Source organism: Melitaea cinxia, chromosome 12 (genome assembly GCF_905220565.1).
Source record: "Melitaea cinxia chromosome 12, ilMelCinx1.1, whole genome shotgun sequence".
In the NCBI taxonomy this organism is placed as follows: domain Eukaryota; kingdom Metazoa; phylum Arthropoda; class Insecta; order Lepidoptera; family Nymphalidae; genus Melitaea; species Melitaea cinxia.
Genome location: NC_059405.1, coordinates 16,809,915 through 16,829,597, shown reverse-complemented (window position 1 = coordinate 16,829,597; position 19,683 = coordinate 16,809,915). Strand labels below are relative to the sequence as shown.

Genomic DNA, 19,683 nt, shown 5'->3' with positions numbered 1-19,683 from the left:
ATGGACTTGTTCGTATAATTTAAAGCGCTAATCATCATCAATTCAGCCTAATACAGTCCACTGCTGGACATAGACCTCCATAAGTTCGCGCCAATAATGGCATGAATTCATGTCTTTTGTCCATAGTCACCACGCTGGGCAGGCAGGTTGGTGACCGCAGGGCTGGCTTTGTCACATCGAAGACGCTGCTGCCCGTCTTCGGCCTGTGTATTTCAAAGCCAGCAGTTGGATGGTTATCCCGCCATCGGTCGGCTTTGTAAGTTCCAAGGTGGTAGTGGAACTGTGTTATCCCTTAGTCGCCTCTTACGACACCCAGGGGAAAAGAGGGGGTGGCTATATTCTTTACTACCGTAGCCATACAGTAGATATAATAACTATTAGTAGTAGTTAGCGCTAATAGTAACCATTAAAGCTTAAAAACTGATTTTGTGAGAATTACTTTTCAGATGTCATAATATATTTTTTGATCAGATCATTTTGAATTTAATATCTTATGTATTACTTACTAGCTTTAACCCGCGGCTTCGCTCACATTGAGTTGACTGCAATAGGCTGAAGCGAGTCCGATACCATCAAATCATTTAGTTGCGTAATTTTACTGTGTTCTATATTAAAAGGATACAGTCTGAGGTTGCCGCCTTTGTCTCCGATGGCCAGAAGCTTCTGAATAGGATCCCACGCCAGCGCCGTCGGGGAGAAAGGAAACCCATGGCGGAATGTCTGGAACAATTGAAGAAAATATTTTAGCATATTCATATGTGTTGTTAGGTTTTGAATGGTTACTTCACTTATATGAACTACGCTATGACTTACTAAATAGAGAATGTAATAAAAAAAAAATCTGGATTCAACAGATTATGACGAACAAATAATGTTTTTATGTGAACAACAGATTCATAGATAATAGATGGACAGATAGCTATATATATCTTGTTATTAGGGTTTATATATGCTAGCGACCTCTTTCTGCCTATACTTTGTTATACGATAAGTAATCACCAACATATCATATACTAAAACCTTCTCTGGAACACGCTGCATCTTATGGTATAAGCATTATTCCGATAGGTTCAGTAGTTTTCGCAGTATAACCGAAGAAAAAACCGACTCTACATTTGTTACTCTGTGGCTGTGGTTGTCTGTTGGCTCTGATTTTTACTATAGCGCACACCACATATATAATTAAACATAGTTTTAAGATTATAGTAAGTTATAGAATGTCTCGTCATATGGGCGGACTTATGGCAACTCCAAGATTTACCTGCGTATAATAAGTGCATACATGTGCACGTGGCAGGTGATTATTACTGCATATAACATTACAATTTCTTATATTGATAATACTTTACAAGGACTAAAGTTTTTTTGACTAGCCCGTTGGCGCAGTTTGTAGTGGCCCTACTGTCTGTTTCGGAGGCTGTGAGTTCGATTTACGCCTGAGACTAGGTGTATTATTTGTATTTATTTATTTTTTATAAAAAAAGTTGCTATATCTGTCAGTAGACGACCGTGTGTGTATGTTATAAGATATTTATATATATTTTTGAATATCATATCAAAAATTGACCGCTCCAGCGGGATTCGAACCCGCGTCTCCGACTACTACTACTACGTCGCGGGTTCGAATCCCGCTGGAGCGGTAAATTTTTGATATGATATTCAAAAATGTTTAGAATTCCTAATGTGTGGGTACACAAAAATAAAATCGTACAGATATTTATATATTTTTTTATTGTTCATATGCGCTCACCATACTTAAAAAATATATATCGATCGAAATGTTCAATAACAATACAAAATTACTGATAGCGAATCAGCCCATTGCTATGCGCTTAATGATTGTGTAGCTAAAGTTCACCTGGGGAAGAGGTTATCGAATAGAGGTAACAATAGCAGCTGGCAAAGGTGATAAAAATAAGAAAATATTAATTACAATTGGTATAAATAGACGTGTCGACGATTGGTCGACACATTCGGTGTTGGAGATTGTCGGCATCTGGTCAACATGAAGTTTGTCATACTAGCGGCGGTTCTCGCCGCGGCTTCGGCCACCGTCATCAAGGATACCGGCTTCGTCATTGGAAGGGAAAGATTAGGTAATTTTATTTCTACATTAATTAATTTATATTGTTCCCCGCACATGGTGTACATTTTACCATACAGGCATTTGCGTGGTGGGCGGTTGTGCTTTTGTGTTGTGTTTTCGGACCTACAACACAGGAGTAATCCTAGTGGAGGCCGTTGAGTGTATTATTATTATAATTATGGTTCTATAATTATAAATAACTTTATATGATAAATAACTTGATATTTTTTACAATTTTTGTCTGTCTGTCTGTTTGTTTGTTTGTTCCGGCTAATCTCTAAAACGGCTAGACCGATTTTGACGGGACTTTCACTGGGAGATAGCTGATGTAATAAGGAATAACTTAGGCTACTTTTATTTTAGAATTTAATTTATAACCCTGCGAACTGAACAATAACTTTTTTGTTAAATTCCAAGCGGACGAAGACGCGGGCACGGCTGGTGTTATATAAACTTAATTATTTGTATCACGCAGGTCTCGTCGAAATTTTTGTGTTATATATGTATTAATGATGAAAGATACAAAATGTCTTTCGAAGTCTTCTATAAATTTATATATTATTTTTAGCAAATAATTATTCATTTATGTATTATATATGTATGTAATTATTTTTAGTGCATATTATTCTGTGTATGCGTGTATGTGTACGTTTATGTATATGTGAATATAGTTTTTGGTGTATTGTATACGCTGTATATATGAGTCTTATACATAGTATATTGTTGTAAATTGCACCGTGTGCCTGTTATATGTTACAAATGTTTCCCTTATAGACGGGTTGTCTGTAAGAAATCACTATCAGTGATAAGACCGCCTTTGCACTTTATTCAGTACATATTTTTTTGTTTATTTTTAATGTACTTGTTAGTGTACAAAAGTATAAATATATAAGCTTGTATTTCACAAGAATAATTTTATATATTTGGATATTTCTAGAAATATTTAATAATATTATTTAAACCAATTGGCTCTTGTACAATAATGTGGCATCAATACACACGACGAAATGGATTTATTTTATAAAAAAATATTTATTCACAGTCAATGTAGACATCAAGACGAAGGAATGGCTTTGCATGAAGCTACTGAACAACATACTCCAGCTGACGGTCTACGATGACATCAGGGAGGTCGCCAGGGACTGGGTCCTGGAGGAGAACTTCGACAAGTACTTGGTAAGATAGGATTGCCTCCTTGAGAAGATGCTTTTATAAATATAATATTTTAAACTGTAATTTACTGTATTTATTTAACATAATTTAAACTGTAATTTACAGAAAGTCGATGTAGTGAAGACATTCATCGACCATTACAAAATGGACTTCCTGCCACGCGGTGAAGTGTTCGTGCACAGCAACAGCAGACACGTCGAACAGGCCGTTATGGTCTTCCGTATGCTGTACTTTGCTAAGGATTTCGACACCTTCATCAGGACCGCCTGCTTCCTCCGTGAGCGCATCAACGGTGGCATGTTCGTGTACGCTTTCACCTGCGCCGTGTTCCACAGAGAAGACTGCCGCGGCGTGACTCTACCTGCTCCCTATGAAATCTACCCCTATTTCTTCGTCGACAGCCACATCATTAACAAAGCTCATATGATGAAAATGACCAAAGCCGCCATGGACCCCGTGGTTATGGACTACTACGGCATCAAGGTCACCGACAAGAACCTCGTTGTCATCGACTGGCGCAAGGGTGTACGTCACGTGATGAGCGAAAGTGATCGCCTGACCTACTTCACCGAGGACATCGACCTAAACACGTTCTATTACTACCTGCACATGTACTACCCGTACTGGATGACTGACGATATATACGGCTTAAACAAAGAGCGTCGCGGTGAGGTCGTCATGTACGCCAATCAACAATTGCTTGCAAGATACAGATTGGAGCGTCTCGCGCACAAGATGTGCGACATCAAGGTGCTCGACTGGCACAAGCCCATGATGACCGGCTACTGGCCCAAGATCCGCTTACATACTGGAGACGAGATGCCCGTACGTAGCAACAACATGGTGCTCATCAACGAGAACAACATGAAATACAAGCTTCGCTTTGATGACTTCGAAAGAATCATTCGTGAGGGCATCATTAAGGGTCGCATGGAATTCGTAAGTGTCATTTGAATATTATTAAAGTGTACTGTAATTTAATGCAATAATCGTGACTAACTAAAATTTTCTATTTGCAGCGCGATGGAACTGTTATCAGTTTGAAAAAGGTTGAGGACTTCGAGAACCTCGCTAGGATACTTCTCGGTGGTATGGGTTTCGCCAAGGACGATGCTAAGGTCATGCACCTGGTGCATTTGTTCAGAAAAATCATGTCTTACGGTACTTACAACTTCGACAAGTGAGTTCTTAATTGTATTCATCAAATTATTTCTGTTTGAGTAGTTGAAATTCAGTTTTCATACAAATTTCAGTAAAATATTCGTCATTGCTAATGCTGCTAATATGACATAATTTTTTAAATTTACAGATACACTTACATCCCGACCGCATTGGACATGTACACAACTTGCCTGCGCGATCCTCTATTCTGGATGATGATGAAGCGAATCACTGAAAACGCAGTTCTTTTCAAGAAGTACTTGCCCAGATACACCAAGGAAGAGCTCAGTTTCGACGGAGTTAAAGTAGAACGTCTCGTTACTGACAGGTTGGTCACTTTCATGGATGAGTACGACGTGGACATCACAAACGCCTTGTACCTTGACGAGACTGAGGTTCAGAAGAAGAAGTCTGACATGACCTACGTAGCTCGCATGCGCCGCCTCAACCACCAACCCTTCAAGGTAACCATCGACGTAGTCTCTGAGAAGGCCGTTGACGCTGTTGTACGTTTGTTCATCGGACCAAAATATGACTGCATGGGTCGCCTTTTGAGTTTCAACGACAAACGCCTCGACATGGTAGAGATCGACAGCTTCCTCTATAAACTAGAAACCGGCAAGAACACAATTGTGCGCGACTCACATGAAATGCATAACGTGATCGGCGACAGGCCATGGACTCGTCGTTTCACTGACAATCTCGTCGACACCACCTACAGCACTGACCGCATCGTCGACAGCTCCTGGTACAGACAGCGTCTCGGCTGGAGCCACAGACTACTTCTCCCTCTCGGTAACCGCGGCGGTATGCCTCTCCAGCTCTTCGTCATCGTTACTCCTGTACGCACTGGCCTAGTTCTACCCACCATCGACATGTCTGTCATGAAGAACCGTCACGCTTGCTACTTCTCCGTTTGCTTCGACACCATGCCTCTCGGCTTCCCATTCGACAGAGAGATCGACGTGACCCGCTTCTTCAACAGCAACATGAAGTTCATCGATATCAACGTCTACAGAAAAGACATGGGCATCTCCAACACTGTTAAGGACATCGATATGTCAGAAATGGTCATGAAACGTGACGACCTCACCTACTTAGACACCGACATGTTAGTCAAGTGGTCTTACAGGGACGTCATGATGATGAGCGCTGACAAAATGTTAAGAATGTAGGGCGGTATGCATATCTTCTGTACTTTATGTAATAAAATAAGCAAGTTATTTATTACATTCTTTTCTTTCTCCCTATAACATTGTGTCCATATTTTATAACTACGAAAATTACAAGTATTTGCTAACATAAGGACAAACCTTTAAAACCAGAGACCAATCTTATAATACCATCAACTTGGTTAACTGGGTCTTTTCAAAAAAAAAAGTAACGGAAAGATATATACAAAAGAAAAAAAAAAAAGATTCGATTTTAAAGAGAAACATAATTTTCGAAACATTCGAATTAATTAAGCGATAGTTTGAGCAGTTATTTCAGTTATCACTCATAAATATGCAATTGTTTCAATCCATATGCAAGTTCTTTATTCCAAAAGTAAATATTCATAGATATTTAATATTAACAGAGAGAATCTTTAGCATATTTCGAGCGTTGCTCTATTGGAATTTTTAATTATTTCTCTGCAACTGTTTCCGATACATTAAACTATTTCAACTACTCGCTCAGACTTACTCGCTTTGTATAATAAACTTTTGAAATACCGACTGGTAAAATCCTGAGCATCTTTAAAACATTAACAAAAACGGTTTAAGCATTTTAAACATTGAAATCTTTCGGCTGGTAATAAAATAATTATTGTTTGAAATATTTCAAACAGTTACTAGTTTTTGCATTATCTTGTTACTTTACACCTTTTGAAGTTCATTTCAATCGATTACACGCGCAAGTACACCGATAATCGTATTTAGCGTCGCGATAAATTCATTAAAACGCGAGCAATACAAAACACACTTTATATAATGTTGGTATTTGGTACGTATGGCAGACAAGAATTATGTAATTTTTGTAATTTCCGTAGAAATCCGGTCGCGCCGTAGAGTTTTATCTGTGAAAATACCCTCCTTTATAACACTATTAATAACTAGGAAATAGTGCATTTTCCAGGACGAAAGATAGCTTATGTCTATTCTGGGTATTAAATTAAGTTCATGATTAATTTAACGGCGATAGGTTTTAGCCATTGAATAGGAAAACAAACAAATAAACAAAATCGCTTTCGGAGTTATAATATTTGAATGAGTTTTTGCAAAAATGTGTAAAATTGAATTTTCCTCCACGCATTATTGTGATCATTACTCACTTTACTGTAAGCTTAGAAGAATCATTAGCGACGTATTAGGGTCAGAGGTCTATTTCTGTCCAACAAAGGCAGCAAATGCGAGCTTGAGGCGTTTAGCTCGGACCCTTTGTTGTTTCAGACGTTGTCTATCAAGCCGTGTCTAGGTTCTTGAGACTTTGACACGCTCAGGTTACGATAGATGCCTTTTATTACCTTGGCATTTTTCTAGCTGTGAGATATGAGCAGACTTTCAATTTAAAATAATTATCTCTTTGTTGGATATTGTATTGTAGCAACAAAGTCTCAAATATTGGGTATAAATTCCCAATATTGATTGAGTTTTAAACGAGCTTAGGCATTTTATTCAACGTTCTTCATCGTGTACCAAAATATATACGAAACAAAACAATAAAAATAAGATAACACAAAAAAGTACAAAAGGCGGTTTTATCACAGAAAAACGATCTCTTTTAGGTATGTTTTGAGAAAATTACACAAAGCTAAATAGAAAAGAAGACTAACCAATGACTTATAAAATTAATAGACATATTATTAGGTAAATAGTAATTTAATTCAAACTCCTAGCTATGCTTTTATGTAGGTGTTGGTGGCGGACGCCATTATCCAATAATATACTACACTACACCCGGGTGACCGAGCTAAGCTTGGTATTTTTAGTAAATCGTGTTTTTTGGAAATCATAAAGTATAAATACGAACAGTCAGTAATAAAAAATAAGAACAGTCTATTTAAATAAAAAATAACGAGTGCAATTAGAAAAAGAAAAAGAAAAAATAATTAATAATTAATTATAACATGTGGATTTGAACCATGATCTTCTCGGTTGATCCCGAGCGGCCGATTTCCCACCGAGCTATTTCAAGTACATTGACTTATGCGAAATTTACCTTCGTATTCTAACGATATTTTTTTCAATTCCTAAAAACAGGGATAAAACGACATTTCCTGAAAATGAATCCTAGCTACATAGATTTATCTCCCCCGAAACCCCCTAAATACTAAATTTTATGAAAATCGTTGGAGCCGTTTCCGAGATTCAGATTCTATATATATATATATATACAAGAATTGCTCGTTTAATAGTATAAGATATTTAGAGTCTGAAAACTATACAATTCAATCAATCAAATCAAAAACAAAATGATTTTTTTATTAAACGAGGCGTGAAAGATAAAATCAACTTTGAAATCGTCGTTAATATCAATTCATTAATTATAATTATCGTATAACTATTACCGATTCTACATTCAGCTACTTAACGAGAAAAATCAGCGAGAAATTTCTTTTAAACGAAATCCGTCCACGTAAATAGAAAACAAAGAAAGTTGATAAAGCTCGTGTTATATCTTTAATAAAGTCGAAGGCGAGCAAAAGTGATGAATGTTCGGAACAGAGTGAAGCCGTTACGTCATCTGCTTCATCAGGCGGCTGCATCAATCACGGCTGAGCAACAGGAGCGCCCTCTGACGTATCGACCTGCACACTTGCCACCGTGAACACTTGTAAGTTGAAATGTGAATAACTTTGTCTAAGTTTTTGTGAGTGAATGTATATTTATTCAGATTATGAAATAATAATGCGTGTGGTTTTGTATTTTGCTTTTATACATATGATTGAATTTGTTTTATTAATAATTTATTGTGTGTTGTGTTGGCAAATTATAAAAAAAAGTTCTGTAAGCACTGCCGAGTGACTTTTCTGCTCAGTATAACCTGCATTATGAATAGCTTATGGCTTAACTTAGAACTTTATTTATTTATTTAATAAATAAATACAATTATTAATGACAATTTATTTATTTTTTATGTTTAATGACGATTCGAACGTATTTTGAAACGAAGAAAATATTTGTTAAGTACAAAAGTTCACGCCTCCAGTCTCCACGCATTACACTTACTTAGCAGCGCCCTCTAGTTGCTTTTTTAGGAAATATAGCACTTCTCAAACAAAACTATTTAGCTTGTTAACACATGAGTTCGTGTTACTTTATTTTGAAACGTCGGTTCAATAAAAAGTATAACAGACGTTATACCTTGTAAGTTGCATCAATCACTGCCCGCCCGCGCCAGCGCGTGCAACAGGCGACGAGGATTTATTGCAGCCGGTTTTTTTTTGTGAAAATCTACTTTATAAGAATTGAAACTTTTAGTAAAACTGAAGAACCGTATTCTGTGTTGAAAAAATTTTTGAAAAAAAAAATTGGCAGCTTTATAATCGATATGCAAGCGGAAATTGTAATTTGTTTGGGTCTGTTTCTAAGCCGATAATAATATTGTAAGTTTTTTATATTAAAAGGGTGACAAACGTTACACCTCGAGGAGATTACAGTAGTTGGGGATGCGTTACTGGTCTTCGTTTAAAGCTATCTGTACCTACAATCGATCCTTTAAGCCCTCAAATTATAGCATCAATAATAATTATTATAATACTTTATTTTATCCAAATATTTTTTTTACATTTATACTTAAATATTTACAAAGCAATTTCAAAGTAATTATATTCAGGATGTATCTGCTGCCAAACTAGGGAAACCTGTGTTCGGCACGCAAAAAGTAAGCAAGCAAGTTCAGGGAATATTTGCACAAGGCTATTCATAGTCTTTCAAATACTTGTAGGAAATTATTGAATCAAACTCAGTATAATATACGAGTATATTTAGTCGATTTCACATCACGTACCCGTGAATGATAAGTGCCCTAATACTAAATAGTTTTTAACAGACTTCAAAAAAGTTTCTGAGTGTATGTTACCTCAGGACTTTTAACTGGGTGGTTTATAATCGAAAGATGTTTGTTTTGTGGCCTCAGTTAAATTTGATTGAGATATGATAATATTTTGAGATATTTTTAATAACACCTACTCATTTACTTGATTATATTTTACGTAATAGAAGTCGGTTTTTTTATTCAGCCTAGTTCCCTCGAAAGTGAAAATGAAAAAATTAAACAACAAAAAATACAAAATACCAGTTTGTATCACCAATACTCGTTGTAAAATTTTATTCGAAATAGTAGCTAGTATCTAGCGCTCACAGTAAAATGATCGTGGCTTCGTATGTGACCCGGGTGTATTGGAGCGGAAATCACAGTGTAGGTTGAAATGTAGTCTACGATGGTTGGAACTTTAGTGGAGTAAGTACGTTGGTAATTTTTATTGTGAATGAATACATTTAATAAAATATAAATGACAAATTGTAAAAAACACGATGAATTGTGTACAAGCACAGTACCAAGCTCACTTTTAAAAGCTTTTATTAACGTGAAATATCATATATATTAATACGCTAAGCTTAAAATGTTTGCCACCCTTTTTAGAAAAAACCTCACAATTACTCCACGTAAATTATATATCATTTTATAGATAGTTGCTTGTTCTACCGGCATCAAAAACTAAATTTATTATTAATTTTGTTTTTGTAAATTAATTAATTATTAAAATTATATATATGACGGCTTTAATTTTTAAACAACGTCAACATGATTGACGTTCAGTATTTTTTAATCAATGTCAAATCAACTCACGTATGAATACTTTTTTGTAATGATACAATACAATACAAATATATTTTATTGTACAACCAAAAACAATAGAAATAACATAACAGAAAAAGAAACAAGCGAGAAATAATAATAGTAATAACAAAAAAAAGGAATGTACAAAAGGCGATAATTATTATACTTTATTTAGTGCGAATTATTCGCACGGGTATAGCAAACTTGTAAGTATTTAAGTATGTTGTTTTAAGTTAACGCGATCACTTTTCATGTTTAAATTTATATTTGTTTGAGTGCTTACTCGTACCACGTTTATTGTCGCCATGATGACGGGGAGACAGTCTCAGTCACAGATTGAAACATTGCCGAAGTATGGGGACCTCAACAAAACAATAAACATGGTAAGCACAGGAGTATGTATGTTTAGGTAAAATCTTGTTAGCTAAATTTAACCCGCTTCTAAGTCTGAGCTGATGAATAAAATAAATTATTTAAATAAATAATTTCTCTCACTCACATATATTACAAATAAAATAGAAAAGTTAAACTAATAAAAACGAGTGTGCTTTAGACCACACGACTTATAACTTCCTCTCAACTTCCGTTCGCCTCACCCGATAACACTTTTCGTAACGCTGTCGTCACGTATTCATTTACTCCTCAAGTCAAGCGTGCGTCATGAATTTTTACTTCATAAAATTTACAAGAATTACCGAATACATTTTTTATTTTTATCTCACTCTAAAATGTCTTCGAGTTCTCGAAAATGGGTCCTCACTATTCTCACTCGGCATGTTACCCTACTTATTAGTCCCGGCGCTGATTTTCAGCGAGCCCCAATACACGATGTATTACAAGGCTAATGGCCTGTTATCTCTCCTATTTATAAAGATCTACGATACTCTTTGAAGGCAGGTAAAAATTTAGTTCTGAAATCAGTTTCGTATTATGTACGTTAAACGAATCTCTAATATTCACACAAAAACGACTTACGATTTTATACTTCTTATTTCTATTAACTATTTGATATAAAATATATTTTACTACGCTTCAGCCTGTAATATCCCACTACTGGGCATAGGCCTCTTTCCCCTTGTAGGAGAAGGATCAGAGCTTAATCCACCACGCTGCTCCAATACGGGTTGGCGGATATATTCCCTACTATGAGTAACGATCGCTATCAGGTGTACATGATAACAACCGGGACCGACGGCTTAACGTGCTCTCCGAGGCACAGTGGCGAGACCCACTAGGTCTGCACAAACACCCAGACCACGGCAAACACCTGCATGGCCAATACAAATGTTTGTCGTGTGCGGGAATCGAACCCGCAACCGCCAGCGCAACAGGTACAATACATTTTACTAAATATTTTCATATTTTTTAAATATTAACGTTGATCATCAAGAGCTTTACTTTTAAACAATACATTGTTGAGACATAAATAATTTCCGATACAAATTTACCTTGGTATTAATATTTTTCAACAAAGTACTAAAGCACAATCGGCTCGGTCCAGATCACTCAATCCGCGGCGTCAGTGCGAGGATGTATTCATCCGGCGCTCCATCTGCTCTCATTCAGAAAGACCATTGTTTTCCCACTGTGCTTCTAAAAGATTGATCGCGTTTGTTGTGTTATCTATAACGTGATAAAGTCGTAGTGTTTGCTGGTTTCCGTTTTCAATTTTTTTTCCTTTGGTACTTTGTATATTGAAATTTATGTATGAGTATTGTAATGTATGTGTTAGGGATGGTGTTTTGATGGCTTTAATCATTTAGCGATATTTTAAAAAGCAACAGGAGAATTTATTGCCGATTCTTATTGACAGGATCTGAATTTGAATTGATTAATATAGCGTAGGTGATGCTATAATCGTGTTTTTAGAGTGAAGTACCTATAGGCAAGGCTGTCTACCATAAACGTTTTTATTTATATTCGTTATGTTTGTTTGTATGTAAAATGTAAATAGCGTCCATTATTTAACAGTTTTTATACAGAAAAATGTAACTAATATTATACTTTAACTGTGAGTACTTTAATGTTTGTACTGGCTGTATCCCAAGCGTTAATTTAAGGACAAAATGCCTTGTAAAATAATATCCTAATAGTTCCGAGATTAGCAGTTTAAACAAAATAATAAATTCAGCTTTATAATATTAGTTAACCTTTGCATACTTATTTGATTTGTATCAAATTGTTCTAAATTATATCTTCTTTTTTGTGTTTTTAATAAATAAACAAATAAAGATAAAAAAATAAATAATAATACAAAGATCGACTTCAATTACGGATTGTCAAACATTTGCAATAGCCTAAAAACTTTAACGTGGGAGTCACATTGGATCAAAAACGTACAAAGCGTTCTCACATTCAGCTTTCATTGAAACATTTCTTGAAATAGATCTAACAAGTAAAGAATTAAATCCTTTACAAGAGTTGAAAACAATTTACTTTTGAGAAACGTTTAAATACTTTCAACAAAACGCTTTGAATTTGTACGATTTCTCATCTAAGATTGATCAAAGGCGATTTGTCTTTTGTAAAAAATAAATAAAGGATAAATATTTCAGCTGGGACCAGAATCGGTGGCTTGTTATTGAGAAACCATTTCAGCAGAAAGCTTTGAGCTATCAATATTTTTTTTAAATAAGATTCTAATTTAAAAAATCTAATTCATACAATAATGTATATGTCTACGAGTATGTATAGAAAATAAAATAAAATTATTAACTTTTCAATGTTTGTGATAAATATATATTAGGAAAAAATAATTAGAAAATTGAAGCGACTGTAGCGCTGGCAGTTGCGGGTTGTATTGGCCATACAAATGTTTGCCGTGGTCTAGGTGTTTGTTCTTGTGAGTCTCCCCACCGTGCCTCGGAGAGCACGTTAAGCCGTCGGTCCCGGTTATTATCGTGTACACCTGATAGCGATCGTTACTCATAGTAGAAAATATATCCACCACCCCGCATTAGAGCAGCATTGTGGATTAAGCTCTGATCCTTCTCCTACATGGGGAAAAAGGGCCTATGCCCAGCAGTGGGATATTACAAGGCTGAAGCGTAGCGAACAGCAATAATTAGAAATGTCTTTATTACAGCAATGGAAAAAAAATGTTTATACAATTTTTGAAGCGCTGTTTGTTGCTACAACTACGTGTTTGATACGCTCTTCTAACTTCGTCAGCCTTTACAAAAACTTTTCATTCGGGCTTATTGACGATACAGATATACGTCGTCTTACTTCCCTTAGTGTTTTCGCCATTATTGTATATTATTATGTATCGCATGTTACCTCCAACGTATAATTAGCCGTTGAGTATAAGTGGCTTTATTTTTTGTTTTCGAATGAATAACTTCCTTTACTTGGCAATTTTCCTGTACTTGGAGTTCCAAGTATATCTGTGTAGTATGGAATCGATAATATAGTTCTTTAACCGTTCTAAGGTTATGTCTATTTCACCTTGGTGTAAGTACAATTTTAGCACTGTGATGTAGGTAGTATTTATTTATTTAATTAGTCTTTTGAGGGTAAGATAAATCTTTTGTAAGCAGTCTCTCATTAAAGCTGTAACCGGATGAACGTAGTTTCTTTTCAATAAGCCTTCGTAGGATCCCCAGGAGTCCAGAGATTTCTCAGTGGCGACGATTATAACGATTATCACGCGTGTACATTAAATAAACTCAGTGTTTGATTGTAATATGTGTAAAAGTGCCGGGACTGTGCGGTGTTTATTATAGCGTTGCGAACAGTGAGCACAAAAGATGGCGGTTGGAAAGATCGGTGCGTTTGACGTGGCTAAGGACAATTGGGACACATATGTGGATCGTGTAGATCAATATTTTATTGCCAATAATGTAAAAAGTGAGTTGAAAGTCGCAACTTTAATTACGGTCATTGGTAATAGTGCGTATGAGTTGATGGTTAACCTTTGTACCCCGGACAAACCGTCTTCAAAAACTTATACGGAGCTTGTGGCAGTAATGAAAGGTCACTTAAACCCCAAGCCGAGTATGTTGGCTGAAAGGTTTAAATTTCGGCAACGGATCCAGAAACCAGGTGAAAATATCGCGACATACTTCTCGGAACTAAAAAGACTAAGCAAGGATTGTTCTTTTACGGCAGACAGCTTAAAAGAAAACATGAGAGACCAATTCGTGTGCGGCTTGGTAAACGATGACATACGGCAGAAATTGTTTACCGAAGACGACAGCATCACTATCGACAAAGCGTATAAGCTGGCCTTGTCAATGGAGGCGGCAGAGACGAACGCAGCATTAGTGGAGGATGGTACGAGGGGCAGGAACGGCAGCAGCACACAAGAAACCGCGACCGTACCCGTGCACAAGTTTCAACAGAGCGGCGGCGGCGACGGGTGGCGCGGGGTGACCGGCGGCGGCAACGAGCGGCGCGGAGCGACCGGCGGCGGCAGCGAGCGGCGCGGGGCGATCGGCGGCGGCAACCGGCCGGCGAGGCGAAACACGCGCGTGGCGCGTGAGTCAGTGCAAGCTAGCGGCGGCGGTTCGAGTACCACAAGCGGAGCGGGCCATGACGAGTGCAGAGTTTGCGGGGGCAAACATAATTCAAATACGTGCAAATTTAAGCTATACGTATGTCGAATTTGCACTCAAGAGGGACATTTAAAGAGGATGTGTCCGAAGTTGATAAAAAATAATTCTTTGCATAATATGCAAGAAAACAGACAGAGAAGCGACGGCGACGGCATCAGTGGCGCTTACTCGGCGGATAGCGACAGTGACGAGGTAATAGTACCTATTAATCGCTTATCAATTGGACAGTGTAAGCCTATTATGATTTCTTTATGTGTGCAAGGCTATGACTTAAAAATGGAATGTGACACGGGGAGTGCAATCTCTTGTATTAATTACCAGTTATATCAAAAAATGTTTTCAAACTTACAAATTAAACCCACAAAGTTAGTTTTAAGGTATTATACGGGTGAACTAGTGTGCCCGGTGGGTGTTATTAGGCCAGTTGTAAAATATAATAATACAAAAAAGATATTGGATTTGTACATTATTGAAAATGGAAATACAGTTTTATTAGGTAGACAATGGATGGCGGAGTTGAACATATTAGTGTCAAATTTACAGTATAATACAGTCAATAATAATAATTGTGAAACCGGTTTTAACTTCTCGGAATTTAGTTCCAGATATTGTGAAGTATTTGCGGACGGTCTGGGGCGGTTCACGGGAGGACAAGTGAGCATTCGTGTGCGTGAGGGAGCGCGGCCGGTGTTCATGCGTGCGCGGCCGCTGGCGTATGCGCTGCGGGAGCCGGTGGAGCGCGCGCTCGAACAGCTGGTGCGCGACGACATCCTCACCCCCGTCGACCACTCAGACTGGGCAACACCGATCGTGCCCGTTGTGAAGAAAGACGGTACAATTCGAATCTGCGCCGATTTTAAGTTGACTTTGAATAAGGTTTTGGAGGTCGACCGTTATCCTTTACCTAAAGTAGAAGATCTTTTGGCTCGCTTGCATGGGGGTGAAAGATTTAGTAAAATAGATTTGTCACAAGCGTATGCTCAGCTGGAACTGGATCATACTAGGAAATACGCGGTAATTAACACTCATAAAGGGCTTTTTATGTATAAACGTTTAGTATATGGGTTGTCGTCGAGCCCAGGGATTTTTCAACGGTGTTTAGAGCAATTGTTCGCAGATATGCCTCACGTGGGAGTATTTTTAGACGACATTATAATAACGGGGAGGGACACGTCTCAACACTTAGATAATTTACATAAAGTTTTCGAACGCCTGAAGTCCAGTGGTCTTAAAGTAAAAAAAGAAAAGTGCTCTTTCTTTGTGGAATCTCTTGATTATTTAGGGCATGTCATAAGTAAAGAAGGGGTACATACGTCTAAAGATAAAGTAGAAGCTATTGTTAGAACTCCGATTCCAAGAAACGTATCAGAGTTAAGGGCTTTCATTGGGATGGTCATGTATTACGGGAAGTTTATAAAAAATGTAAGTTCAATCCTTACACCACTGTATAATTTGTTGCGTGTCGGTGCGAGATACGATTGGAGTGAAGCGTGCGATGCGGCGTTTTCGCGTGTGAAGCGGGCGCTGAGCTCGAGTGAGGTGCTGGTGCACTACTCGCTGGAGCTGCCACTGGTGCTGACGGCGGACGCCAGCGCCGCGGGGATCGGCGCCGTCATCTCACACATCACGCCCGGGGGCGAGCGGCCCATTGCGTACGCTTCGCGGACACTTAACTCGGCTGAACGTTCGTACGCACAAATAGACAGGGAAGCATTAGCCATTATATACGGTATCAAGAAATTTCACCAGTATTTGTACGGTAGGAAATTTATTTTGAGGACAGACCATAAACCTCTAACATACATTTTTGGTAGTAAAGTAGGTATACCAGTTATGGCGGCGTCTAGGTTACAAAGATGGGCTATTATCCTTTCAGGTTATTCGTACGATATAGAGTATGTTGCGTCTGCCAAAAACTGCGCCGATGCACTGTCACGACTGCCGCAACAGACAAATAAAAATAAAACCGTAAACGAATATACTTATTTAAATTTCGCGGAAAGTTTTTTGCCAGTGACAAATAATGACGTGCGCGTAGCAACGGCTCGGGATCAGGTGCTGAGCAGGGCGATGGTTTACATACAGTCGGGGTGGCCGTCTCAGTGTGTAGACGATGTGTTGAAGCCGTATTTTAACAGACGACATGAGCTATATATGGAACGGGGTTGTATTATGTGGGGCTACCGAATTGTAATACCAACGTCATTACGAAACACAATTTTAAAACAATTACATGTTAGTCATATGGGTATAGTGAAGACGAAATCTATGGCTCGTAGCTATGTGTGGTGGCCCAATATAGACGCAGACATAGAAGCGACGTGCCGGGCGTGCGAGACTTGTGCGATGGAAGCGACCGCACCGCCGCACGCCGCACCTCGCAGTTGGCCATATTTAACCCAGCCGTGGAGTAGATTACATGTAGATTTTTTAGGCCCGTATCAGGGAAAAATTTTCTTTATAGTTATTGATTCTAGCTCAAAGTGGATCGAGATATTTGAAATGAATAAAACCAACGCTACAGCTGTAATTAAGGTAATGCGGTCGCTATTCGCGCGTTTTGGCCTACCATTAGAGGTAGTATCAGACCAGGGCCCGCCGTTTACGAGTACAGAGTTAAAGGAGTTTTTAGCTTTAAATGGTATTAAACAGTCGTTTTCTCCAGTGTATCATCCGGCTTCAAACGGGGCAGCAGAGAATGCCGTCAAACTATGCAAGCGAGCAATAAAGAAAGCCATCCGTGATGACGTAGATATTGACACAGCATTACAAACTTATCTACTAGCTTATAGAAATAGTATTCAAAGCACAACAGGGGAAAGCCCTGCTATGCTGTTGCAGCGCAGACCGTTGCGGTCGCGTTTAGACCTCTTGCGTGGAGATCACGCGCGCCGAAACCAGGTGGAGAAGGCACAGCGCCGGCAGATGACGAGCTCTGGCACTGAGCCGCTCCGAAAACACGCAGCGGGCGATGCGGTGTGGGCTAGGAACTACGGAAGTCAGGACAAATGGGTAAAGGGAACAATTATAAGCCAAGAAGGTTCGCGTCGGTATGTAGTAAATAGTGATGACGGTCGACTTCTAACGAGACATAGAGATCAGATTAGGCGCAGAAGTCGACGTTCTAGTATAATATACCCAAATGCAACGCCCGAGGAGGCCAGTGAGGATGTCGTCGAGCAACAGCCGCCACCGACAGTAGCGACGCCTAGGAATAGTGAGGGGACGGGTAGTGGTGAAGTAGGAGGTCAGGAACCACCGCTGGTGACTGATGCATCTCCAACAAAGGATTCGCCAACCCGTAACGTGAGCGCGTCACACTCGCCGTTGATTAATAATAAATCACCGACCGCACCTACCACGAGTCCCATGAAGCGTCCCACCCGTATTGGTAAAAAGCCAGTTAGATATGGGTTTGAGTTTGATTAGGTTAGTTATCTGAGAACACGAAATCATTAATTAGATATACTTAATCATGTTTAATATAGCGTCATAGTATTTAAGTAGATAGTGTGGTTGTAATAGATATAAGTTAGATATAAGTTAGATATAAGTTTGATACAGATAGTTTTTTAAAAGTAAGTATTTGTATATTGGAAAATCCCTTAGTTTAAGTGTGCAGTAATTTAAGTGTGGAGGTGTGATGTAGGTAGTATTTATTTATTTAATTAGTCTTTTGAGGGTAAGATAAATCTTTTGTAAGCAGTCTCTCATTAAAGCTGTAACCGGATGAACGTAGTTTCTTTTCAATAAGCCTTCGTAGGATCCCCAGGAGTCCAGAGATTTCTCAAGCACAAGTTATAAACAAAGTTTAGTTTCTCTCGCAAGAGACTGAAGAAATTATTTATTAAGTTGTATTTCATTACGTGCCAGAAAGGTCTTATGGAAACTTGTAATACCGCGAAATACTTTATCAAAGGAGAATGAATGATATGATGAGAAACGCATATTTTGACTAAAATTTAACTTCAAAAGGAATCATAATAATGCTACATTTTGTCGAAATTCTACAGAAAATATTATTTCAGATACAATTTAATTTTACAAAGTTCTCGACGAAACTATTCGCTCTGTTTAATAATTGTTTATTTTGAGAGACTTAAGTGATTAACAACTGGCCGGGGCTGGGGCCGTTGGGGGTGGTAAAAAGTATTTTGATTAAAAACTATGCCATAACAAAGTCATTGTTTTGGCTCTGAACGTGATAAAGAAACGAAACATACAATTGTAGGCAATCATAGTATCTACTACTGTACTGTGTGGCTACGGTACTAAAGAATATAGCCACCCCCTCTCTTCCCGTGGGTGTCGTAAGAGGCGACTAAGGGATAACTCAGTTCCGCTACCACCTTGAAACTTAAAAAGCCGACCGGTGGCGGGATAACCATCCAACTGCTGGCTTTCAAATACACAGGCCGAAGACGGGCAGCAGCGTCTTCGGTGCGACAAAGCCAGTAAGTACTGCGGTCACCAACCCGCCTGCCCAACGTGGTGACTATAGGCAAAATACATGAGTTCACGTTATTTTTGGCGTAAACTTGTGGAGGCCTATGTCCAGCAGTGGACTGTATAGGCTGAAATGATGATGATAATGATAGTAACTACAATTCTATACTGATATTATAAGGCTGAAAAGTTTTTTTTTTTTTCATTAAACAAGTTAAACTAAAGAACAACTGCTTTGAATTGAAAAGTTATATTTATGCTGGATAGCCCTTTTGTCGAGGAAGCCTATAGACTATTTTTTTCTCAAATTAACGCGTGTGAATGTGGCACAGCTAGTGAGTGAGTAATATGAGCAAAGCCAGTAACTTATACATTACATACATACATACTTTATCTTAGCCAAAGCAATACAACTAGGTCAGCAAACAAGCACAC

At 38.2% G+C, this 19,683-nt stretch overlaps 3 protein-coding genes across 3 annotated transcripts in view; 2 read left to right on the top strand and 1 right to left on the bottom strand.

Annotated features, from left to right (window-relative positions):
• Positions 1-1,005, bottom strand: part of LOC123658298 (syntaxin-binding protein 5) — a 99,058-nt gene extending 98,053 nt beyond the window's left edge. Inside the window, exons 1-2 of the mRNA XM_045593736.1 lie at positions 1,000-1,005; positions 623-720 (exon numbers count right to left, since the gene is read on the bottom strand). Of these exons, the coding sequence (XP_045449692.1) occupies positions 623-720; positions 1,000-1,005 (104 nt within the window). The remainder of the gene's footprint in view (positions 1-622; positions 721-999) is intronic.
• Positions 1,006-2,005: 1,000 nt separating this feature from the next.
• LOC123658349 (basic juvenile hormone-suppressible protein 1-like) lies at positions 2,006-5,647 on the top strand. Its single transcript, XM_045593779.1, has 5 exons — positions 2,006-2,096; positions 3,129-3,262; positions 3,365-4,198; positions 4,279-4,439; positions 4,569-5,647. Exons 1-5 carry the CDS (start codon positions 2,006-2,008, stop codon positions 5,593-5,595), a joined length of 2,247 nt encoding a protein of 748 aa, XP_045449735.1. The 3' UTR covers positions 5,596-5,647.
• Positions 5,648-13,995: 8,348 nt separating this feature from the next.
• On the top strand, positions 13,996-18,231 carry LOC123658297 (uncharacterized protein K02A2.6-like). The gene is made up of 2 exons (XM_045593735.1): positions 13,996-16,561; positions 17,057-18,231. The coding sequence occupies exons 1-2, from the start codon at positions 13,996-13,998 to the stop codon at positions 18,229-18,231; spliced, it is 3,741 nt and encodes a 1,246-aa protein (XP_045449691.1).
• Positions 18,232-19,683: the final 1,452 nt, after the last annotated feature.

Coding starts and splice junctions, on each gene's coding strand:
- LOC123658349 (XM_045593779.1), top strand. CDS start 2,006: ATGAAGTTTGTCATACTAGCGGCGGTTCTCGCCGCGGCTTCGGCCACC. Junction 3,263..3,364: donor AGAACTTCGACAAGTACTTG/GTAAGATAGGAT, acceptor TGTAATTTACAG/AAAGTCGATGTAGTGAAGAC. Junction 4,440..4,568: donor GGTACTTACAACTTCGACAA/GTGAGTTCTTAA, acceptor TTAAATTTACAG/ATACACTTACATCCCGACCG.
- LOC123658297 (XM_045593735.1), top strand. CDS start 13,996: ATGGCGGTTGGAAAGATCGGTGCGTTTGACGTGGCTAAGGACAATTGG. Junction 16,562..17,056: donor ATTTCACCAGTATTTGTACG/GTAGGAAATTTA, acceptor ATATGGGTATAG/TGAAGACGAAATCTATGGCT.